At 43.1% G+C, this 26,015-nt stretch overlaps 1 protein-coding gene across 1 annotated transcript in view; it reads right to left on the reverse strand.

The window, feature by feature from the left end:
• The window catches only part of LOC309545356 (putative N-acetylated-alpha-linked acidic dipeptidase), a 135,935-nt gene that overhangs the window by 102,650 nt on the left and 7,270 nt on the right, over positions 1-26,015 (reverse strand). The window contains exon 3 of the mRNA XM_082244520.1: positions 3,693-3,879. Within this exon, the coding sequence (XP_082100646.1) occupies positions 3,693-3,879 (187 nt within the window). The remainder of the gene's footprint in view (positions 1-3,692; positions 3,880-26,015) is intronic.

The raw sequence follows: 26,015 nt of genomic DNA on the forward strand, positions 1-26,015 counted from the left end.
ATACTGCAACTTTATTAACAAATATGCATCTAGTTAAAAAGTGGCTGCTTACTATTAGTTGTGCCAACCCGGCACAGGGCAATAGGCATTGGTTTCTATGTAGGATCGTATGTCTCTATGGTTACATCACTAGCCACGCCCCTTTACAGTTAGAAGCACGCCCCTAGGGACACACTTAACCCCTTGATCACTAATAAAGTTAACCCCTTCCCTGCCAGTGTCATTTTTACAGTAACAGTGCATATGTATAGCACTGATTATTACTGTAGTAATGTCACTGGTACCCCCAAAAGTGTCAAAAATGTCAGTCAAGGGTTGGATCTGTCCGCCGCAATGTCGCAGTCCCGGAAAAAAATAAATAAATAAAAAAATCGCAGATCGCCGCCATTACTTGTTAAAAAAAAACAATAAAAATGACAAAAATCTTTCCCTTAGTTAGTAAACGCAATAACTTTTTCGCAAACCAATCAAAATACGCTTATTGTGATTTTTTTTACTAAACATATGTAGCAGAAAACAAATTGGTCTAAAATGTAAAAAAAAATGTATTTTTATTTATTTTTTTTTTGGGGGGGAATTTCATATAAAAAAAAAAATGAGAAAAATATTGTTATTTTTTCAAAATTGTCGCTCTTTTTTTGTTTATAGAGCAAAAAGTAAAAATCGCACAGGTGATCAAATACCACCAAAAGAAAGCTCTGTTTGTGGGAAAAAAGGACGTCAATTTAATTTGGGTACAGCTTCGCACGACCGCGCAATTGTCCGTTAAAATCACGCAGTGCCGAATCGCAAAATAGGGCCTGGTCATTGGGCAGCCAAATCCTCTGGGGCTTAAGTGGTTAAAGCGTGACATGTTGGGTATCTATTTACTCTGTGTAACATCATCTTTCACATTATACAAAAAAATTGAGCTAACTTCAGGGTCTTGTTTTTGTTCATGAAAGTTTATTTTTTCCAAAAAATGTGTTTTAAAAACTGCTGCGCAAATACCGTGTGAGATAAAAAATTGCAACACACATCATATCTAGAAACAGTTGCCGGTTTATTACATTGGTTTATAGAAGTGTAAGTTTGCTTTAAGAACCATGTAATAATTCCTTCTCCAATTTATGTTCTTAGAATGTTAATTAGAAAACATGCCTGGTCTGCATTTTATGTTTAATGGAACTTTGTGAAATCAAAAAGACTTTCAGACCTTGCCCAGCCACTATCCATCAACGTGGCTAAATATATCGTCTGCATTTATCTCTTTGGTGATTAATTGTAAAAGTCACATTTAAAAAGGTCAATGGAATAATGACACCCATTGAAGAAATGATCATAGGAGAAGTTAACTATTCTAGTGTTTGGCTAATGAAGCTTCGAGCTCCCACTATTCCCTTAAATAGCATAGAATTGGTGGTGAGGGTGGGCGGGGAGGCACTCACCTTGTGACATGGGCATGGGCGTATAGCTTTCAATTTTCTATGGATATATAGTAGGTGGAAGCACTCAAGACAGGACTGTATATGACAACATAAACCTACAGTAAGAAAATGAAATGTTGCACAAACTAGTAATTTTTCAGTAATAGCAGGTTACAAGAAGGGTTTGGAGAATACCCCCTGATTTCCAGGCCCCAGAAGCCCTCAAATGTGGAGAATGAGCAATAGGCAAATGCTGACTATTACAAGCTGAAGCTTAGAGCTGGGCGTATATTGAACACATTTAGGTTAGTTCCTATTAAACCTGCTGAAAAGTCCTACAAGCCAACATCAAGCTGGTAGCTTAAATGGCTCCAGTCTAAAATTGGTCCTGGACGGAGGTGTATTTTGGTTTTCTGCTGCCCAAAATTGGGCGACCCCCCCATCTAAATCTGTTCCACCCCTTCCTTCTCAAGTGGCTATTTGGGGTTTTTGGTGGCTACTGTATGTGGGGTCTCTGGTGGACTGTGGTCCAGTAACCCCTCTCCAAGCTAGCCTGCCACAGTGCCCCCCCCCCCGCTAGCCTGCACAGTGCTCCCCCATCCGCCTTACTAGCCTGCCACAGTGCACCACCCCCAACCCCCCCGCCTAGGACAAGAGATAGGAATAGGAAGGCGAAAGAGATGGGGGAGATGGAAAGAAGAGAAATAGAAGGGGAGGGGGGTGAGAGAGAGCGAGCAAGAGGGATGCGAGAGAGAGTGGGGGTGAGAAAGAGAGGGAGGGGGTGAGAGAGAGGGGGGCCCCTAAATTTCCCCCCCTTACTATACCAGGAGTCTCCCCCCCCCCACAAAAAAAATGACACCAAACTCTCACCTTCCCACAGCTCGCCAGCTAATTTTTACTAGCTGCGGCGTGTAGCGAGGCTGCCGACGCAAGATTACATCCCGGGACTCTGACCTACTTCCAGGATCAGAAGCTGCAGCCAGCACAGCCTCCTGATTCCACTTCACTCCCCTATCACTGAATGGTTAAGTCCACGGCCACCCCTGGTGTCACCCCTTGGTGTCACCCCTTGGTGTGTGTCACCCAGTTGCGGTCTGCACCCCGTAGTGACACCACTGCTTCTCCGCAGTCCTCGTAGTGTCCCTTCTGCTTGGGGAAAGCTCAGCCCCCCTGAAAAATGCAGCCAAAGGCAAATGCCTTGCTCCCCTGGTCCTAGTATGTCTGTCAGGACCCAGGCCTGAACCTGCAACCTCTGCTGTGTATGGCGCTGTCCCTTTTTGTTGAGCCACCTGGAATGCTGGACAGCTCCCTGAACAATTCCTTGAATGATCTTGCCTCTAACCTGGCTTCTTTTGAACCCTTTGCTCTTCCTATGAACATCCTATTTTAGCCATGCATTTGCACTTCCTGTTTGCCAGATTATTGTGCTCTCTCCAGCCAGTATCTCACACTTGTCTCTCTTGCTGCCGTCTGCATCATCTCATAAGCACTCCTTACCGACCTTTGGCTTGTTCCTCCACTATGCTTCTGCTTGTACCCAACCTGCAACCTCTTGTTACCGACCTTTTGCTTGTTTACTGATTATGCTTCTGCTTTATCCCTATCTGCTATATCTGCTACTGAACCCCAGGTCACTTACCTCCTGACCAGGACAACAGCACAAAAAAGCCTTCTTAGAACATTTAGAACATGTCTCCTTCCATCACATACCCCAAAAATTAGGGCATGACTCTTTGTCCAATAATGGTGAACAACGCCATGCAAATCATTCATTTTCACCCCAATGGTTTGCTGTACATCCAGAAATGTTGCGGTATAGTACAGATGCACCTTAACATTCTTTTTCACCATAACCCTCACTTTTATTTTATGAAAAGGCATAGTTTGTGTTCCAATGGCTGTCGGAATCGAAGGCAACTGAGAGCCATTAAAATAAATTGGGTTGTGAAAAATAAAAATCATGCAACTTACATTACCTTCAAACAAAGTTCTCTCTGCTGGGTCAAGTGACCACAACAACATGGCCTACGCTTTCTAAATGGTCCATTTCTTCAAATACATGGATGATTTACGAAAACTGGAGAGTGCACAATGTGATGCAGCTCTGCATAAAACCAGTCAGCTTCCAGGTTTTTTTTTTTCATTTTTTGCCAAAGCCTAACTGAACAAGCTGAATTTAGAAGCAGATTGGCTACAATGTACAGCTGCACCTGATTGGTCACTCCAGTTTTAGTAAATCAAACTCATAGAGTTTTAAAGCTTTAATGTTATGCTGAGTCTTCCTACCTCTGTGCCATGTTCATCGATGATGGAGATATAGTTGGGTTCGGCTTCATTTGGGTACGACAGAAGAATCTCATAGGGTGCTAATTCCACTTTATCCAATCCATATTCTTGCCATTGAGCTTGGATTTGCTTGGCCAGAAGAAAGTTCTCTTCCGTACCGGCTAAGTGGGGAACAGAGGAGAAGTTGCTGCAAAAAAAAAAAAATGGTTAATGGATGATAGGCTGCATACCTGAATTATTTAAAGTGAAAAATAAATATACTGATTAATATTATATATCACTGTCATCTCCTGTATCATTATTAAAAATTAAATACATCAACCACGGTGGAAAATACATGAAGTGCAATGTTCCCAGTTTTATTGGGACTATAATACATTTTTTAATTCATTTTTTATTAATGTTTTATATTATTATTTATATTTTTATATAAAATGTTTTATTAATTTTTATTATTTATATTTTTATATAAAAAAAATGTATTCATTTATTTTTGTTTAAAACAATAAATTATCCTCATTTTATTAAAGAGTAACTCCATCTTTTGTTGAAAAAAGTACAATCCCCTCTGGGTGATCAGCATGCAGGGATTTTAACAAACCTTGTTCCATGTGAATGTGCAGAGTCAAGCTGAATAGTAGTGACTTTTTCATTATTAAAATCATTTGTTGACCTAATGAAGAAAGTTGCAGTGTCAGCATCCCTTTAGAAGTGAGTATTTTAGGAGTATCTCACCAAAAATGAATTTTTGTTGCGGGGGATTCCTAAAATCTGACTTGTACCTTAGTGGAGACTTCTGGGAAAATCAGTAAGCCAATCACACAAGCAGAAAAACAACATTTTGGGGGAAAGTTCTATACACCAACTGTTTTACGGAACACCTCAAACATACCAGATTGCATTGAAGTTTACAGAAAATTACTGTGCTGCAGATGAAAAAGGAAAGGTAATTTTTAATAAATTAAAATATGACTTTTGCAGTAATTATATATAAATATCATTTTTAATTTACTATATTTTTTTCACACAAAATTGGAGTTACCTTTTAGAGAACAGATAAGAATCTTCAAAAGAGATAAGATAAGAGTGGCTCCTTGAGCTTTCAGTAGCACCTTTGACCCACGCCTGCGGTTAGTAGAGATGCTTATTATGTAATCTCAAAGAGAAGCCTCGTTGATTAGTAAAGGACAACTAACGGCATTATATGTGCTCCGACCTCAGAATAAGGTTGCATTGCTTAATAACATATTCATTTCTCCCAGCTCATTTACCAGCATTAATTGCTAGTCTGGTTCGGTTAGTCATCAACTGCGTGACGGTTAATAATTACGGTTAAGATGACTTGACTCACATGAAGCAGAATGTTAATGGTAATTATCAGATATTAGGAGATTTTCTCCCATTACAAAGAACAGGCACGCATGTAGGATTTACATTTATTTATTTCTTATTGTGTGTTCTAATCATTATCTTCCTTTTTTGTAAAATATATAAATAAAAAAATAAATAAAAAAATAACTCTCTTTAATAAACAAACAACAAAAATGTTGATAATATGGAAACATGTTCACGCTTTTTTTTTTTTTTTCAGTTTTTGGAGTGGGGAGCAGCTTGTCTGATTTTTATTTAAATCCGTGTCCCCATTTGGAATATTTTTTCCTCACTTCCTGCAGCACTAGAACCAGAAGCAGGAGGTGAAGAGATCACAGGATATGACATCATGTACAACAATAAAAATATTGTCAAATGTTTTTGTCCCCACTAGAGAGATTTCCCATCACTTCTTCTCCAGGCTGAAAGTGAGGGAAACTAGCTGCAATAGGGAGGCAGGCAGCAATAAAAACCTGACAGGGGCTCTAACTCTTCTCCACCATATCTAAAATAAAAAGAAAATACTCACCAGAAAATCCTTTTCTTGGAGTCTACTCCGGGACCTAAGAAGCCATTCTTTCAGGTTATAACAAAAAATGATCTAACAAAAATCTGCGCTTGCAATAAGATTACCAATAATTAAACAAATAAAATTGATGAAAAACAAATCAGCAGCAACCAATTGTGTAAGACAAACACAGAAAGCAACAATAATAGAAAAATTGGCTGCACTAATAAATACACTAAGTAAATAGTACAAACATAAAAAAATTAGTCCATGATGACATAAAAATTAATCAAGTGAAGAAAATTTTTTGTGAAAAATCAATAAGTGTATAAAAAAAAATCACGATAATATAAAAATAAATAATTTATATGGAAAAATATATATATTAAATTAAAAATATATTGTGAAAAAATACTGTAATAAATATATATATTGTGATATAATAATATTGAATGATCCCAAAGTCCTTCAGTGAAGCAATTGTAGATATATATATATATATATATATATATATATCTCTATATCACCAGTCATGAATCCGTCCCCAAAAAATAGTTGGCCTCTTACCAGACAATTTGACCATAAAGGTATTCAGCGCTTAAAGCAGGCACCACCAGAGCCTCTGAACAGAGGGAAAGACTTGAGATCCCAATCCTTATCACACTGGAGTTCCAACGCAAATGGCTATGATTGTAATGATACTTTCAGGTTATGCTGCCACCCACAGGAGGGCATGACTTGTGAATAAATGAGGATTTTTGTACTCACTATAAAATATTTTTTTTAGTCTATTGAGAGACAAGGAAAATAATTTCCTGTAGTTGGCAGAATATCCCGAAAGTAAATAATGAATATTTGGGGTTGTAAAGGTTTGATTTTCTTAAAAAAAAAAAATAACAAACATGTTATACTTATCTGCTCTGTGCAATGGTTTTGCACAGAACAGCCCTGATCCTCTTCTTCAGGGGTGCCTTGCAGGCTCTCCTTGATCTTTTTCTTCATCTGGTGCCCCCAGGGAGAGCCGCTATCCATGGTGGCACCTGTGCAGGCGCGCTCCTGAGTCCCGCTGTTGCGTCCATCGACATAGACAGCGGGATTTGGCCATGACCCTGCTCCCTTGTCACTGGATTTGATTGACAGCAGTGGGAGCCCATGGCTCCAACAGCCATCAATTTATCCATGGAGGACAGAGACAGCGTCTGGAGCTGCTGGGGTCATGCACTACGCTGTAATGGATGGGCTCAGGTAAGAAAAAGGGGGGCTCTGGGGGCAGCTGCAGCAAAGGTTTTTCACCTTAATGCAAAGAATGCATTAGGATGAAAAACCATGAGACTTTACAATCTCTTTAAAGCAGTAGTAAAGCCACCGTTGTGATTTTTACCTACAGGTAAGCCTATAATAAGTCTTACCTGTAGGTAAAATTAATATCTCCTAAACGAGGAGATATTCATCCTGGGTGCAAGTGACATCACCGACTCATGCCCTCTGAAGGTCCGGCATACCTTGCTGGAACTTCAGAGCTTTGTGCCAGAACCAAGGGCTTCTGCATGCGTCATCGGGAGTGACGTCATCGCGCAAACCCGTAAGAAAGACCAGGGGAAGATTTCAGGCCTCTCAGCAGTGACAGCACGGCGATGGAGGGCTTCGTTGTAAGGTAAGTATTTTTTTTTTCTTTTTTTAAACCAGCCGCGGTTTAAAACCACTCTATATAAATGGTGTGCTGTCCAAAACACTGTATAATTAGAAAAAAAAAAAAACCTTTTGACATATTTCATGAAAAATAAATATCTCACTTAAAAGAAATCAACAAATAAATCACATTAATCCCTTTTTTGGTACTAAACGTGCTCATATCCCATGCACTAGTTAATCGTGAACAACACAAAACAATCCACATCAAATTAGTATTGCAGTGCGCAACAGCGCAACAACAAAGTCTGCATCTGTAGTATAAAAAAAAAAAAATGTGCTGCAGTGATCATCCACATCAATGGTTATGCCTTCCAGCACCAATCACCTATAGGTGTAGTGCCCAATCTTAAATGACCTATTACAGGTCAAGAAACAACTTTATGGTGTTAACCTTGAGGGCCTGGCATCTCGCTGATAAAGTAACCCCTGCTGAGGTGCCCTTTAAGAGGATTTGTCTGGGTAAACTCTGCTCCACCGGGCTACTCAAACATATAAGAGGAATTAATTCATAGCGCAATAAACCCTACAGTAGAACTACAGGCAAAAGCCTTTTTTTTTTTTTCCCATCTGTGTCCCATTGTGGGGATTTACCTTTACTTCCTGTCCCATAGCCAAAAAGGAAATGAGAGGAAAACCCTGGAAATTAAGGGAATTTCCTGGCGACCCCCAGATCACCAAAACTAGTGTCCCCTTTGGAAGATTTCCACTTTCCCGGGACCGGATGGCTTGCACCCGAGGGTTCTTAATGAGCTCAGCCAGGTGATTGCCAGACCATTATTCTTGATCTTTAAGGATAGTCTACAGACGGGTATGGTGCCAGCTGATTGGAAAAAAGCCAACGTGGTACCAATATTTAAAAAGGGGCCGAGATATATCCCGGGTAACTATAGGCCGGTCAGCCTAACATCAGTAGTCTGCAAAATTTTGGAGGGGATGTTAAGGGACCACATACAAGACGTTAGTAATGAAAACGGTATTATTAGTAGTAATCAGCATGGATTCATGAAAAATCGTTCGTGCCAAACCAATCTATTAACCTTCTACGATGAAGTGAGCTGCCACCTAGATAAAGGTAAGCCTGTGGATGTGGTGTATCTGGACTTTGCAAAGGCCTTTGACACCGTTCCCCACAAACGCTTACTGTACAAAGTAAGGAAGGTAGGTATGGACCATGAGGTGAGTACCTGGATAGAGAACTGGCTCCAGGGGAGAGTACAGAGGGTGGTGATTAATGGGGAGTACTCGGATTGGGCGGGTGTGGAAAGTGGGGTCCCCCAGGGTTCTGTCCTGGGACCAATCCTGTTTAATTTATTCATAAATGATCTAGAGGAGGGGATATCGAGTACAATCTCAGTATTTGCAGATGATACTAAACTGGGCTTGCCAATATCTTCTATGCAGGATGTGGAAACCTTGCAAGCAGACCTGAACAAAATAACGGGGTGGGCAACTACATGGCAGATGAGGTTTAATGTTGAAAAATGTAAAGTAATGCACTTGGGGGCCAGAAACCAGAAAGCAAGCTACTCACTAGGGGGGGAACCTCTGGGTGAGTCTAGGATGGAAAAGGACTTGGGGGTACTGGTAGACAACAAGCTTGGCAGTGGCATGCAATGCCAAGCCGCTGCAAGCAAAGCCAACAGAATACTGGGTTGTATAAAAAAGGGGATTTACTCCAGAAATAAAGAGATTATTCTCCCACTCTACAAGACTCTGGTCCGGCCACATCTGGAGTATGCCGTCCAGTTCTGGGCACCGGTCCTCAGGAAGGATGTGCTGGAACTGGAGAAAGTCCAGAGAAGGGCAACAAAAATAATTAGGGGAATGGAGGACATCAGCTATGAGGAAAGGCTACAAGCACTGAACTTATTCTCTCTGGAGAAGAGACGATTGAGGGGGGATATGATATCAATGTACAAATACTGTACTGGTGACCCGAGCATAAGGAACAAACTATTCAGAGAAAGGGAATACAATAAGACACGTGGCCACTCACTAAAACTAGAGGAAAGGCGGTTTAACCTTAAAGTGCGTAAGGGGTTCTTCACTGTAAGAGCGGTAAGGATGTGGAATTCTCTTCCACAAGCAGTCGTATCAGCTGGGAGCATTGATAGTTTCAAAAAACTATTAGATGGACACCTTAAAGACCACAACATACAGGGGTATACAATGTACGGTTAAAAGCAAACACACACACACATCATAGGTTGAACTGGATGGACTGATGTCTTTTTTCAACCTCACTAACTATGTAACTATGCTCTTTGTAATTGTGTGTTTACTTCCCTGCTCTGTGTAATGGTGTGTCATACTTCCCTGTTCTGTGTAATGGAGCGTTATACTTCCCTGCTCTGTGTAATGGTGTGTTATACTTCCCTGCTTTGTGTAATGGTGTGTTATACTTCCCTGCTCTGTGTAATGGTGTGTTTACTTCCCTGCTCTGTGTAATGGTGTGTTTACTTCCCTGCTCTGTGTAATGGTGTGTTTACTTCCTTACACTGTGTAATGGTGTGTTATACTTCCCTGTTCTGTGTAATGGTGTGTTATACTTCCCTGCTCTGTACAAGAACTTATTTTGGGTGTCAGGCGTCCCGCAATTCTGTTTGCGCGATTTTACCACGATTCGTCAGGCGGCAATCACTGCAAAATTGCGCCGCGTTTATGGTGCCATTGCAATTCACATGAATCGCTCAGGTTTTTCGCAGCTTGCAATGGTTCAGAATCCCGGACAGATTTGCGGCAATTCTGCCCGCGATCTGAAATGCCTATATGTGAATGGAGCCTGAGTCGGAGCAGCATCCTGTTCTTTTGTTTTGGAGAAGATTGCACTGGTCCTGCTAGTTCAAAAGCCCTTGCCGAAAAGTCCTTTTTCAGAAATAAGGAGTTGTATCCCCAAGCAGGGCCTTGATAACTCTTCACCTAACGACATGATTAATTGGGACCAATGGTCCTTCATTTCTAAACCATTGTTTAATGCTGCATTTTGACGAAGAGAAATTATTTTTGCATTTGTTAATTTTCTATACAGTCTTCTTGATTACGCAAATGTGTGGTCTTGTCCCCATCCGGACACAGTTAGTTCCCAATAAGGGGAGTCCGGTTGTCCCAAGGGCGCGACTGGCACTACTAGTTAATCACAGAGTTCCTCATACTTATTGTTTCTTAGCGTTCGGGTTTTCCTTTTCCTGTACTGTTTGTACCGATTATGTTGGATTATGCGCCAGTGTCCTTGTTTCTATTGTAGCACTGGGTTCCCCTGGGTTACCATTAGCAATAGCAGTACCTTTAAGCATGTTGCAAGTGTGAGTGCCTCAGACAATGACCAGTCCAGTTTCTTTGGTTTTAAGGGTTTATTTGAGAACTTGGATGGGAGAAGGGATGAGTGGGATACTCCAACAACTGAACTATGCACAATTGAGCAGGGACACTAAAATGCTTCCTTACGCTGCTTAGCGCTGACTAACGCTGACTAACGCTGACCTCAACTAGGCCAGTTCCTAGAACTTCACCTCCGACTGTGAAAAGTCCCTTTAAGCTCCCCAAGATACTCCTTCCTGAGGCAGCTGACTTTACTGTACTGTACTGCTGAACAATTCAGGGTCCTTTCCTGGCGCCCTCGTTATTCCCCAAACTTCAGGGCTTTATTACTTGGCACCCCCTTTACTGTGCACACCTGGTTAGCTGGCTCCTGGATCCCTCTTGACCTCTCTGGAGTGGTCCCCTCTTTAGGCAGAACCCTGGGCAGACCTTAAGTACTCACCATACTGTTTTTCCTGCAGGTTTTTTGCCCAGCAGCTCCACACGGTCAGCACACTCTGCATCCTCTGCAGCCCAGCTCAACCTCTGGTCCCTAGGCCGACTGCCCGGACCACCTTCACACTTGATAGGAAGAGAAACAGCCGTCACCTCCTCCTGGGACTGATGCTCCCGCCAAAAGACGCTCTGTCACATGCTCCCCACAGATTTATTCCCAACCCCAGGTTGCACTGCGGCATACCCTGCCCACTGGGACAGTCATAAACCCTGATGTGCTATTGACCAGATTTCCTCCACTGTCCCAACAAGGTCCCTCATTGGATACAGCGGGTAGACTCCCCAGACTCAACAGACACACCTGGAAACATGTGACAGACTAGCTAACAATTCAGCCCCTCCTTGATAAGCAGACAGGGCCACATACGTGTTTACCTAGCACCTACCTAGGAGGGTGCTACACTATATTGACAGAAAATGGATGGTGTCCTATTGTGATGTTTTTTTTTTTTTTTTTTATTTATCTTTATTAAAAACATGGTAAAGAGATGGAGCAAGAAGTGGCTATGGAAGACACTTAGACTACATTAGACTATACAGTGTCACATGGTACCAAGCCACAACTAAAACTCAGAACAACAACAGGTTGTTCTGCAGACAGCAGAGCAACATGGTACAGAGGTATGATCTATGCTGGGACTGATCATTCTTTTCAGGTCTAGTGAAAAGAAAGCTGGAGTTTAGCTTTAGGTCTGGCACTTGGAAGAAGCCGGGCTGAAGATCCTGGCAAAGGACCTCACAGGCGTCAGTTGATAGGAGCAAAAGGTGAGTATTTCTTGCCTTTAGTTCCCCTTTAGAGGTCACTGGGAGGCTTCAGCAAAGAGTTAATCTTGACAGGGATGTGTCCATTGCCTAGGTACTTTATACTAGGTGTCCCTCATTCTCAAAGTGGAGAGGTATGGTTTAGCCATAAAGACCACTAGCTTTATCCAGCTACATCCATTTTTACAATAATGTTCTTAGTCAATAAACAACCAACAGGCATTTCTACAGCCAGGTGGTCAGGAGAACTTTGAACCATTTGGCACATCAATGTACTTTGTCAAACTTTAAGCTCTATGACTAAGCACATTGTTGGGGGACTTGCACCAGTATTCTTGGATAAGGATGTGTTGGCAGCCCTGATTTGCTGCCAGCTTCCGCCACGCTGGCCCAGGGCACCAACCCTCTTATTTTTTAGATAAGGTATGCACACACCCAGGGCCGGTGCTCCCACTAGGTGAACTAGGCAGCCGCCTAGGGTGCACTGCCAGACTTTGCAGAACTGCTAACTGCCTTACTCAGATTGTGTCACTTACTGTCCGACTCTGTGGCTCATCTGATCCGACTCTGTGGCTCTCTGCTGCAGAGCCCACACAGCACTGGTTGCTAGAGCCGATTGGCGTCTTGCAACCAGTGACATCACGCCTTCCTCCTCAGCTCCTCCACTCCACCGTGCCGTCGCCTCCCCGGCCCCCGGCAACTCCAATTTGACTCCGCCTCCACTCCACCCACTCCACTTCCGCCACATGGGAGACGGCATGGTACAGTTCAACGGTGTCCTGCTTTAAGCGACAGGGACTGATCCTGCATACACACCACCTGCAAGGGAAACAATATGCCATCCTGTACTAACAATCCCCTGGCCTGAGGCTCACCTCTGCAATTGAAGAAATGCCCATACGAATAGCCTTTTCAATGATTTTATTGTAAGAACAACTTGTCAATGGTGCTATACATTAGCTTTTCCATCTCTAGGACTTCAAATCCAGCAGACATTACACTACAGTGTAGTAACACTTGAATATAGAACGTCCAGCCATCTCTTACTCCTCAGCACAGGTCCCCTTGAACTGGGTCCTCATCCAGAGTCTCTATTGCCCGACCCAAAAGAGCCCTCTCTTTCCCAGGCTACAGACCTAAATAATATTTATTAGGGCAAGCCTGTTCCCATTATTCCTTCTGCCTAGGACTCAACCCACACCAGCTTACAATCAAGGGGTACATACTCCACCCACCCAAAACACCCAGGAGATGGACAACACTAAAAAAGTGGTACTAACCCAGACATTGGCTGAAAGAACTTGGTTATCAATGGCCTGCGTATGCTTTTTCCCATTTTTAAAAAAGTGGAACTAAAGTTCCACTGGCAAATACAGTGAGCAGGCAGGCTTTTTATTGGAGAAGAGACATGCAATACAGTATATCTTCTGCAACAAACTACACCTACCTGCCTGCTCACAGCGATACGGGACTGAGCATGTGCAGCAACTAATCCCTTTGTGCTGAAACGACTGGCTCCTACACATGTGCAGGAGTGATGTCATCCCTCACTGGCCAATGAAGATGGCCTAAAACCGACACACAGGAGAAGATGCCGGTGTCGGTGAGGGAAAGGTGAATATTTATCCTTTAATTCCCCTTTAAAACTCAGTTGTAATAAGCAATTGGTACATACTAAAATAATTTTGTATCTGCTGCGCTTAGTAAAAAAGGTACATTTATATGATAACTTAATATAATAGCTAGTAAAGCTGCTGACGCAATATAGCAGAAAAAAAACATATAAATACAGATTTAAAGAGAATGGTGCAGCGCTATACAATCAGGGAAATAGAAATTTCATAAAAATAGTCCACATCCAAAGAGAAAGTCCAAGGAAATTCATAAATCTAAGTGCAGCTGAATATATGTGCAGAGATCACCACCGACACCCGATCACAGAGCCTCTGATCATCCACTTTAGACCCTCATTACAAAGGTCTAGATGCGCAGTGATCAGCAATCCAATGGGCTCTTTAATAACAGCAACCTCCTTTCCAGCTAACTCAATCGATCTCATCATCTGTGTAGCCTCCTGATTCTGCATGGATAGTCATAGAGAGTCTACCACCCTCCTAGGTAGGTGCTAGATAGGAGAGTATAGTTTTGGCGCTGTCTGCCTATCAGAGGAGCAGCAGGTAAATTCTATATTGCTCTGTGCTTAACAGGTAGCAGGATCTGTGAGTTAGGTCTGCTCAATGTGCTTAGTGTGTGATTCATCTGGTCTGGGGGAGTGTCCCCAATGGTCCAATGGGGAGGCACATTGGATAGTGGAGGAACCCTGGCCAATGGGTACACAGGCTTTGATAGAGCTCCAGTGATTGGCAGACTGGTTGTCTCAATGCATTGTGGGGTGTGGTATAAAAGACAGGAGCACATATGCTCAGTGTCTTTGGCTGGTGAGCAGAGTCCCGGAAGGAGGGTGGCTGCTGCCTCCTCTTCTGTAGCAGTTTGTGTATGGTCACAGGCAGTCGGCCTGGTGAGCCAGAAGGAATGAGCTAAACCCAGAGGTCCAGGAGAGCTGACTAGAGGGGTTGAGACACTGGAGAACCTGGAAAAACAGTATCGTGAGTACAGGTGATTGTGTCTAAGGGCCTGACCAGGAAGGGGGCCACCCCAGAGTAGAGTAGTAAGAGGACGGGTGTCAGCTGGTGGAGTGAAAGGGGGTGCTAGGCGAGTACCCTGAAGATAGTGTGCAACCAAGTCTTTGTTCAGAGACTCAATATATACAATTCATCTAGTGGCAAGGTGAAGCTAGCAGCCTGGCTGCATCTTCAAATAGAAGTCCTCAGAATTGTGAATAGTTCAAGTTCCGAAGTATCCCACTCTTCCCTTCTCCCATCCCTATTCATAATAAAACAACAAAAACAACCAAAACCCCTAGACTGATCATTGACTGAGCCGGAAAGTAAAGTGTTGAGTTTCTGCATGTAATTACTAACGGTAACCCAGAGGGACCCAAAAAGGGGAAGAATTCAGCAGTCCTTAAGGGGGCAGTGCTACAAGTCTATAAGAACTCACTGCACAACAAGGCTAAAACACTGCGTATCTAGACCTCTGTAATGAGGGTCTGAATTGGTACATACAGCCTCCAATCACTCTAGGGAATTCAATAAGGGATTTAGGACACTCTTCTGGAGGTAGTTCTCTTTAAGAATAAAATGCCCATGGAGACTCCTGGGAGGAAAGACCTTATCTCAGCCTAGGCCAATAAATAACCAAAAAGAAATGGGAGAAATGTAAAAAAAAAAATAATAATAAATTGAAGTAAATATAATATAACATCCTCCTAAAAATATTTAATGTTGATTGAGAAAGTGTAGTTATGCTTTGAAAAGTAACTCCACTTTTACTGAGAAAAAAAACCTCTAGGTAGTTAATATACATCGCAGGGATGTATACCAAACTTTGTAGCACATCCCTACCTTTTGTTGCTCTGAAGAAATAGCTGTTTGTTTACCATGTCCTTTGTAGACTGATTCTGAAGGGGAGGATCTGGTTAATAATAATCATCTAGTGCATGCTCAGTGTTCTAATGAGAAAAGCTACAGTGTCTCCATTCCTTTAGAAGTATTGAACCCTTGGACAGTATTTCACCAAAACTGAAATTTCTATTGCAGGGAATACCTAAAATCTGACTTGCATCTTAGTACAGCATTTTGGGAAAATCACACAAGCAGGAGATATTTCTAGGGACGTTCATGCCTCCAGATTGCCATATTACATTGAATTTTATAGAAAATTACTGCGGCTGCAGATTGAAAAGGAAAAGGTAATTTTGAATAATATTATATTACAACTTGGCTTGCTTAGTAATTGTTAATGCTACATTTGGTTTCCATGAAAGTGGGGTTGCTCTTTAGGTTAAATGTATACAAGCGACCATGGATATTGGTGATATCATTATCCAGATATGGCATTGGTCAAATTTGGAAAATGACAAGGTCACGGGGAAGGCAGACCTATTGGGGAACTAGTTCCTTTGGCCGCAGGTCCCGAGCCTGATAGGGGGATTGAGAAACTAGTCCTCTATTAGGTCCACCTTGCTTTTGACAACAGTGGGTGGATTCAAAAGCCACCATCTGCCCAGTTTTGTGCACTAGAAATTAAAGCAAGGCAGACCTGATGGGGAACTCAGTCCCCAATCAGTTCTGCCCACTCCACTGCAAAAACTCCTTGGCCATACACCTGTCTTTGAGATGGGCATAGTAGCCGAAGGGAGCTTGTACCAGTATGGACACTCCTACCTCTGTGCTAGCCTCCAAAAGATTGATGTTGGTACATAAATCTGGTGCAAAGGTCCAAATTATGGAGGACACTCCTTTATCCGTGCTCTCCTCCAACAGATTCATGTTGGTACCAAAATCTGGTGAAAAGCTCCAGAAGAACTCTATAGGGTGTCTACCACTCCACATGGTGGAGTCTCAGTAATTTTTTTTTCCTCCCCAGTCTAAGCTAGACAGATGATTAATCAATCAGGGAACCAAACAAACACCTGGCTGATTGACAACCTTTGCACTGTCCATCATAAAATAACTGGTCCAGAGGAATTGTTTTTTTTTTTTTTTTAAATACACCTAAAGTTAAATATGGCCTCTTTCACACGGCCGCTCCGGTTTTTTTGTCCGCTACGGCACTTTTTTTTTTTTTTTTACGGACACGGATGGCACTTGTGTCATCCGGTCCGTATGTCCGCATATCATCCCATCTGTTTGCGGATGATATACGGACATAATGTTAGTCTATGGGGATTGCGGATGTCAGCGGATGACAACGCTGACATCCGATTTTGCATCAGATCCATTTTTTTAACGGAGGAAAAATAGGGTTCTGTTCCGTTCCAAAAAACAGAACAGAACTGAAAGGACACAAATCGGATGTCAGCGGATGGTCATCCGCTGACATCCGCAATCCCATTGACATGCATTATGTCCGTATATCACCCGCAAATGGATGGGGTGATATACAGACATACGGAACGTCCGTGTGAAAGAGCCCTATCTGAAATCAAATGTAGCACCCTCTAGTGTGCTAGATTAGATGTACGTGGTAAGTTGTTAGAGTAGGAAAATTTGGCTTGGCTGAGTGACTCAGAAAGGCTGGATGACTCAACAAGCAGCATCTCTGGTGCCCCCCCTGCTTTCTTGAACCTTGGAGAAGCTTCCAGAAGTAGTGGGCAGAAGCCAGGAGGAGCTACTTGGTCAGTACATCTGGGAGATCTCCTGAGGAGTCAGCCGGGTGGGCTGGTGAGTTTCAGTCTGGAGAGGACAGAGGAGAATTAGCCAGGAGTGCTAATAAAATGGGCAGCTGCTGACAGGTGAGTTGGCAGTGCCTGAAGAGGTGGTGTTGGGATCAGTAGCCACAGGGATGTATGCTGAACACTTTTTATGCTATACACCTAAAGGGGCCTTGGGTTCCTGCCTATAACAGGCATTTGCTAAAAAATCTTTGTCATATTAACCATAAGTGGGCCAGTGGAGTTCTGCTAGTAAGTGTACTAGAGGAGCAGAGAAGTGTATATAGATTGTATATAGGAAAGTTGTCCTTATGAAGACAAGTGGACATCCCAGAATTGTCCAATCCATATGCAGGTTCTAATCCCTCAATAAATAACAAAAAAAAAACAAAACACTGGACTGTTCTCTTACCCTGGAGTGCCTGTGGAGATTCGGTGTGCCTGGCTGCGCAGGGTTGGGGATCCCATTTTACTTGCGACTCCTTACAGGGTGCGCTACACAAATGTGCCCAAATGATCACCTTCTATGTAATAGGTATGGGGAAGAGGGACTTCATGTTTTTGTTGGCTAAACAAAGCTTCATTTTAAAGCTGCACAAAGTTACATATGGGTTTATTACTAGAAGTGATTTTGCACTATCCAGCTTTAGTAAATAAACCCTATAATGTATTTTTTGTCCATTAAAAAAGAAAATACAAAAAAAATCAAAGAAACCCAGAGCATACTGATCCTCCATGTCCCAAATACCGGACATACAACTGCTTAGTTCTAAGACTAAAGTGGTATTTCAGAAACTCTATACAGAAGGAAAATCCTTTTAAATGAATCAAAAACGCCCCAATCTGTCAAATCATTATGAATCATCACGTTCTATTCATCACATTCAGAAGCTATTACATTTTATTGTATATCTTCTGGTTACCTGGTGCAGAAGACAGGGCAATTATCTCATTTGGCAGTGCTCTAAAGGACCAGGACACCTGACCCCTCCTGGGGCTTAGATTTGCTGAAGAGCATGCTATTGCCAATAATGTGTAAAAACTAATTTAATCTAAAACTTGTTTCTCCAGCTTTGGATATCCCAGGGATAGGGTGAAACCTCTGTCAGATTTTATTTAAGTCTGGTTCCTTTTTAGGAGATCTTACCTCATTCCCTGTCCAGGTGGCTACTGTCACAGGTTGAGTAAGTGGAACTATGGGCAAAATCAAGAATGACATATGATGGAAGCTCTCACAGCAGTCCACCCTGTAACTTAAAGCAGAACTTCACCTTAAAGGGGAAGTTTTGATTTAACACCTCCTCTCCCACTTTTGGAGTTTTTTTTTTTTTTTTTTTAAGGGGCGCGTGTACCTAGTTTTAGCCAGTACTCACTTCTACTTCAACCACCTAGGCACAGATCGCTAACCCTTACCTGCCCGCAACCTTCTGGGACACTTCACAAGTCCCAGGAGGCTGTGGGACCATTTATGGAGTGCAGCGCAGCTCACACATGCACAGTATGGAGCCAGTTGTAAAGCCACAAGGAGTCCCAGCCAGCTTCCCTTAGTAAACACACTGGTGACAGGGACCTGAACATTGGTAAAGTACTGGCCCTGGTGAAAATGTAGGGAGGTTGCCTACAGTGGGGGATAGTTGGCCTGCCCTGGCTGAGGGAAAAGGTTAACTTCCAGTACCTCAGTTCCCAGGCTAATTGTCTTGGGCCGGGTGTAATACATAAATAGGGGGAAGGTCCAGTTCAAGCGGCCGGCGAGAGCTTGAGAGCGTGGGAACACACCTATTGCATAGAGTCCAGGAATCCAAGATCCAACATGTACACCGCACAAGATGCTGGTGTTCTGGTGGACACTACCAGTCGTCAGAGATCGCTAGTTATGGACTAACACCGCTAAAGGTATGCCAGGGCAGCCACAATTTAGGGTCTGGACTATGCTATGCCTGGTATTTGTTCTGCCATGAGAAGTTGCAGTAAAGTTATCAAACTGTGCTAAGCCTGGTCTGAAGTCATCAAAAGGGGTGCATGATGGTTGCTGGAGTATAAAAAGAATAGGGTCAGTAAAGCATATGTGGGGTATGTGCCATTATAAAAGAGTTAACTCAGCAAGACAAGTGGAGGAGGTGTACAGTTGCTATAGGTAATCAGTAACTAGTGAAAAGTAGAAGCAGTCAGTCATGAAGCGTGGTAACTGGCAACAGGGACAGATCAGTAGACAGAGAACTGATTCCTCCCTAGTGGTTGTTTCGTGAAGCAACTGGGACCAAACCCGGGTCACGGAGAACCATAACCTAGCCGCATGGTACGGGAGAGCAGAAGGAGTTACATGCACGCATGAGGGCCATGCTAGTTCTCAGGAAGACCCAATTCTGTCATTGGAAATGAGGTGGCACTGGCAGGTACGCTGGACTGGTGGAGAGGACACAGAGAACCATGACCTAGCCGCATGGTACTGGAGAGCAGGAGGAGTTATGTGCACGCATGAGGGCTATGGTAGTTCTCAGGAGGACCCAATTCTGTCACTGGGAATGAGGTGGCAGGTACGCTGGACTGGTGGAGAGGACACGGAGAACCATAACCTAGCCGCATGGTACGGGAGAGCAGAATGAGTTACGTGCACGCATGAGGTCCATGCTAGTTCTCAGCAGGACCCAATTCTGTCACTGGGAATGAGGTGGCAGGTACGCTGGACTGGTGGAGAGGACACGGAGAACCATAACCTAGCCGCATGGTACGGTAGAGCAGAAGGAGTTACGTGCACGCATGAGGGCCGTGCTAGTTCTCAGCAGGACCCAATTCTGTCACTGGGAATGAGGTGGCAGGTACGCTGGACTGGTGGAGAGGACACGGAGAACCATAACCTAGCCGCATGGTACGGGAGAGCAGAAGGAGTTACGTGCACGCATGAGGGCCGTGCTAGTTCCCAGCAGGACTCAATTCTGTCACTGGGAATGAGGTGGCAGGTACGCTGGACTGGTGGAGAGGACACAGGCTCAGCAGTGTTCCTCCTAAATGCAACTTACATTGAGGACGGTGTGTGGTAACATGGGACAGCACGTTTTACAGGGAGACTGTACATTTATTTGGTGACAGTATTTGTAGCTGTTGACTTTTCATTTTTTTTTCTTAAGACTGAAGATCCCCTGTAAAGTGGAAGGCTAGTACTAAGAATAAATATGCTCCCACCCACCTTCTAACTCTTATGCCCCGTTCACACGTGCAGATTATCTGAAGACTTTTGTCTTCAGATTTACCTTTTCTATGTAGTGCAAGGGCCTGCCAGATTGCATACAAATTGAAAGTGTTTAGGTTTGACCTCATATTATATGGTTTTGGTAAGTCTGCAGACAAAAGTCTTCAGATAATCTGCACGTGTGTACGGGGAATTATTCTAACTACCCTGTAGAAGGAAGATGCTTATATGTACCTGGTTTCAGGGCATTCGGTCCGGTCACATAATCAAATCCCAGCAGCTTGCTTCAGGGAACCGACAACAGATGCCTCATAGTAAGTCAATGGGTGAGGTCACCACCCTGGCATTCCATCACTTAAAGGCACTTCCCCCCCCCCCCCCCGAAGTCACCTGCTGAGGAGATCATATGCCCAGGCCAAAGCGTCCTGAGAATGGGTAAGTAGAGACATCTTCCTTCTACAAGGTGGTCAGTATGGGAGATGGAAGAGGGGAGGGAGCATTTTTAAGCTTAATTAGTACTAGCGCTGAATTCTACTTTAAAGCCAAACACTAGGTTTACGGTCCCATTAACTAGTTAATTTTGGCCAAGCCATCCCCACCAAAAGAACTCAGTAAATATTGCTAGCAGCTATACCAGTCGCTAGCAATAATCGCAAGTAGAATCTGGCAGGCTGGTTGTACCCAAATTGATCAAATGATCAACTTGGTACATTCAGTCTGCCCATCCACAGTTCGAATCTGGTCCGGTTCAGCAGGAATCGGCCGAGATTCTAACCGTTTATGTCCTCGCAGACTGGACAAGAAAAAAAAAATTATTTAAAAGGGTTAGCTCTCCTTTACAGAAAAAAATAAGGGGTGAACAGCAAACACCCTCCCCCCCTCCCCAGGCCTCGCTTTACTTACCTCTGGGGTTGCCAAGCTGTCAGCACCCCCCACAATCACTCCAGAGTTCTGGGGATTTCAAATCCCTTCTCTTCCAATCTTCTTCAAACTATGCTTCAGGGATGGACCAGATCGACTCATTGTGATGGCACAGGCCATCAGAATCAATCTGGTCCATCCCAGAAGCACTGCACAGAGAAAAGGGAGAAGAGCAGGGTTTTCAAATCGCTAGACCGCCGGTCCAGGTGGGTGGGAGCTGACAGCTTGGCAATACCCGGAAGGAAGTTCAGCAGGGAACGGAATGTTATTTCACCTTAGTTCAAGAGGGGATGTGTGTGTTTCCCCGTGTGTTACCCTGGTCTGCTGCCTCACAGCTTCTCTAAACACTCTAAGGGCTCATTTACATTGGCTTAGACTTTAACACACATTACAGTGCCTACCGCTTTAACATGCTTTTTTGATGCATTTTTGATACTTCTGTAATGCTTTGATTAAAGGTTTTTTTTAAGCTTTAATGAACCTTGGCAAATGCCCTGTGTATATTGAGTTTATATTTGTTTTAAAGGGGCTCAGTAGAACCCCACATCAGTAGTACCCACCACTCAGCAGATACCCAGCTTATTAGTACCCCTGTTCATGAGATACACAACTTATTAGTGCCCTTGTTCAGGAGATCCCCTGTTTATTAGCATCCTCGTTTAGCAGATCCCCAGTTTATTAGTACCCACAGCTCTGCTGATGCTTCACTCAGTACTAATCCCCAGCTCTGCTGATCCCCCACTCAGTAGTAACCCCCAGCTCTGCTGATTCTCCTCCACCACGTGTGCCATCTACTAGTTGCTCTGCTCTGGTCTAGTCCTAGCTTACCAGATGTCTGCACCAGACACTCCAATATATACACATGAACCAGAAGTGACAGCTGACATCTTTCCGGTTCACTTGTTGCTTTCCCAGTGCATCCTGGGAAATCTCATACCTGCAATACCTACAAAACAAAGCGAAGCTTAAGCTGCATAAAAGCCTTTAAAATATGCAAGAGCTGTAATTAAGCTTTGTCATAGACTTCTATGGAGGCTTTGAAGCACCAAGAAAGCAACATGGGGTATCATTTTTGAAGCAAAGCAAACACACTGTGTAAACAGGACTGTAAGGTAACCATTTTATTTATTTAGTGATTTAGGTGTTTTGATTGGCATTCAGAGTGCTTTACAAAGGCATGTCCAATGCCACATTTTGCAGCAAGTGTAAATGAGCTGTTTCAGAAGGACAGGAGATGGTGAGATCATCCGGCCTCCATGAGCTTCTTCTAATGATGACAAAGAGAAAAGCATTGATCTTTCCTAGTATTGACCCAGTTTTCCCAGGGACAGTCCCATTTTTATGGGGTCTGTCCCCAGGAAACAAGCGTCCCCGAAATATTTCTGATTGCAAAGCGGTGCAAAGTAAACATTGCAATGCAGTCAACTAGACTAGCCCAAAATGGTGCTGCTGACCTCTGTAGCTTATTGCTTATGCACGATGGGCCAGGTTTGCTTTTCCAGTTTCTGGCGATGGAGTGGCGTGGGGTCACCTGCACAGTGTAATCTTTACACTGCATGGTCCCATGGCTGAGGCAAGATGTGTGAGAAGGGATCCCTACTCCACTCGGATTCATCTTATGGGTATGTAAGGGATGTCAGGTACCCCATAAAAATAACACTAAAATTGACTTTCTAGTGATACTTACTCCTGACCATTGCTCTCTGCGTGATACACTGCTTTCACACTGCGCCATTGAAAAAAAAAATATATATGAGAAAACGCATATCCGTTTTTAATGCGTTTTTGCCTTGTTTTCTGGACTCCTAACTCCAAACATGGCCCTGTGAAACTTTGACATGACTCATAAAATGCACCAAGAATGCAAGGCAGGTGTATTTTTATGCTTTTTTAATGCGCTTTTAAAAAGCGCACCAAAGATGCAGCATGCAGGACTTTTAAAAAACACACGGCATCCACAGTGCACTGGTATGAAGAGTTTCATGGGATTTAAAGGGATACATTTTTTGTGCATTTTTCTTCTGATTTTTTTTTACCCAAGAAAACGCACCAAGAACAGAAACCCGCGTGAAAGGGCCCTAAGGTGCAACTAAACACAAAACTTTCTGTTTTAGACAGAATGGAGAGGAATTAGAACTGTTGCCAGTTTTTATTGCTGTCTGTGCCTGCCTTAGGGAGATTCATTCTCTCTATTTGTCCTGATAACCAGTCAGACCGGACTTAGGAAAGTTATTGTCTTCTTGCTTCTTCAACAGACTGGAAAAACATTGTCTTTACTGCACCTATATGAAGTAAAATGATGTCAGATCCAACTTTAGTCTTATTGAAGAGTTAAGCTACCTGTGGATGGTGCCAAGATAGCAGGTGACCATACTATCCACACAGACCAGACAGACTGGGTCTAAATTTGTATGTCAATGCATAAAGCAGCAATTTAAAAAGGAACAAATCTATAAGCCTATTGATCACCTACAGTCAGGTCCATAAATATTGGGACATCGACACAATTCTAATCTTTTTGGCTCTATACACCACCACAATGAATTTGAAATGAAACAAACAAGATGTGCTTTAACTGCAGACTTTCAGATTTAATTTGAGGGTATTTACATCCAAATCAGGTGAAAGGTGTAGGAATTACAACAGTTTGTATATGTGCCTGCCTATTTTTAAGGGACCAAAAGTAATGGGACAATTTATCTGCTCAGCTGTTCCATGGCCAGGTGTGTGTTATTCCCTCATTATCCCATTTACAAGGAGCAGATAAAAGGTCCAGAGTTCATTTCAAGTGTGCTATTTGCAATTGGAATCTGTTGCTGTCAACTCTCAATATGAGATTCAAAGAGCTGTCACTATCAGTGAAGCAAGCCATCATTAGGCTGAAAAAACAAAACAAACCCATCAGAGAGATAGCAAAAACATTAGGTGTGGCCAAATCAACTGTTTGGAACATCGCTAAAAAGAAAGAACTCACCGGTGAGCTCAGCAAAACCAAAAGACCCGGAAGACCACGGAAAACAACTGTGGTGGATGACCGAAGAATTCTTTCCCTGGTGAAGAAAACACCCTTCACAACAGTTGGCCAGATCAAGAACACTCTCCAGGAGGTAGGTGTATGTGTGTCAAAGTCAACAATCAAGAGAAGACTTCACCAGAGTGAATACAGAGGGTTCACCACAAGATGTAATCCATTGGTGAGCCTCAAAAACAGGAAGGCCAAATTAGAGTTTGACAAACAACATCTAAAAAAGCCTTCACAGTTCTGGAACAACATCCTATGGAAAGATGAGACCAAAATCAACTTGTACCAGAGTGATGGGAAGAGAAGATTATGGAGAAGGAAAGGAAATGCTCATGATCCAAAGCATACCACCTCATCAGTGTGTAATGTTCTGGTACCTTTGGGTACCCTAATTACTCTTTCATAAGTGTATGCGCCCCACCATTCTCTTTTGGTAAGGTGCGCATACACCTTTAAGACTGATGCTGTCATCACTGAGCGCCGGACTGGATGGCTATTTAGATCGCCGGCTCTCACTCACATGTGTTCGTTCAAACTGCTTTGTGCCTTGATGCTAACCTGTCTTGAAGCTCACATGCTTGCAAGCATACCTCGCTGTCGGAACCACGCTGCGCTGATCCCTGTATCCCGCTACCGGATCATCCGCTCTTGCCGAACCTCTCCTCTGCTACATTGCTATTAGTGATAAGTACCCCACAGGGGAAACCTCTATAACCTTTATACTAAAGCTTACACTATCTAGCTCTGCATACTAAGGACTATTACTACATCTGCATTATCTAAGATTGCTAGCTCTTGAGCCTACTACCACCTGTTCTTGCACTGGGTTGATCTCTCTTGTATGTCCACCTGCTACTCTGTCATCTACTACCATACATGATTGCTAAACCTATCTGCATCCCATCTGCTACTATCTTACTTTCAAGAACATTTCCTTTCAAGTGTCTGTCATCTACCATCTCTACCCAACCTTTCTCTTCAGCCTATCATCACTGTGTTACTATATACATAAGTCACTCTAGGAAACATCTTATTGAGTGTGTGTATTTACTTGCTGAATTGAGATCATCCACACATGATGAGTCATTGAGAGTTGGGAATGGTGTCTCAGCGTTTCTCTACATGACTACTGAAGTGGAATATTTCTGCAGCTGAAAATCCACATCATACGTAAAACGCAGGAGCGTTACACAGTGAAGCATGGTGGTGGTAGTGTCCTGGCGTGGGCATGTATGGCTGCCAATTGAACTGGTTCTCTTGTATTTATTGATGATATGACTGCTGACAAAAGCAGCAGGATGAATTCTGAAGTGTTTCGAGCAATATTATCTTCTCATATTCAGCCAACTCTCTGGACGGCGCTTCACAGTGCAGATGGACAATGACCCGAAGCATACTGCGAAAGCAACCAGAGTTTTTTTAAGGGAAAGAAGTGGAATGTTATGCAATGGCCAAGTTAATCACCTGACCTGAATCCGATTGAGCATGCATTTCACTTGCTGAAGACAAAACTGAAGGGAAAATGCCCCAAGAACAAGCAGGAACTGAAGACAGTTGCAGTAGAGGCCTGGCAGAGCATCACCAGGGATGAAACCCAGCGTCTGGTGATGTCTTCAGGCTGTAATTGACTGCAAAGGATTTGCAACCAAGTATTAAAAAGTGAAAGTTTGATTTATGATTATTAATCTGTCCCATTACTTTTGGTCCCTTAAAAAGTGGGAGGCACATATACAAACTGTTGTAATTCCTACACCGGTCACCTGATTTGGATG

Source organism: Pelophylax lessonae (assembly GCF_965119305.1).
Source record: "Pelophylax lessonae genome assembly, chromosome: 2".
Classification (NCBI taxonomy): Eukaryota; Metazoa; Chordata; class Amphibia; order Anura; family Ranidae; genus Pelophylax; species Pelophylax lessonae.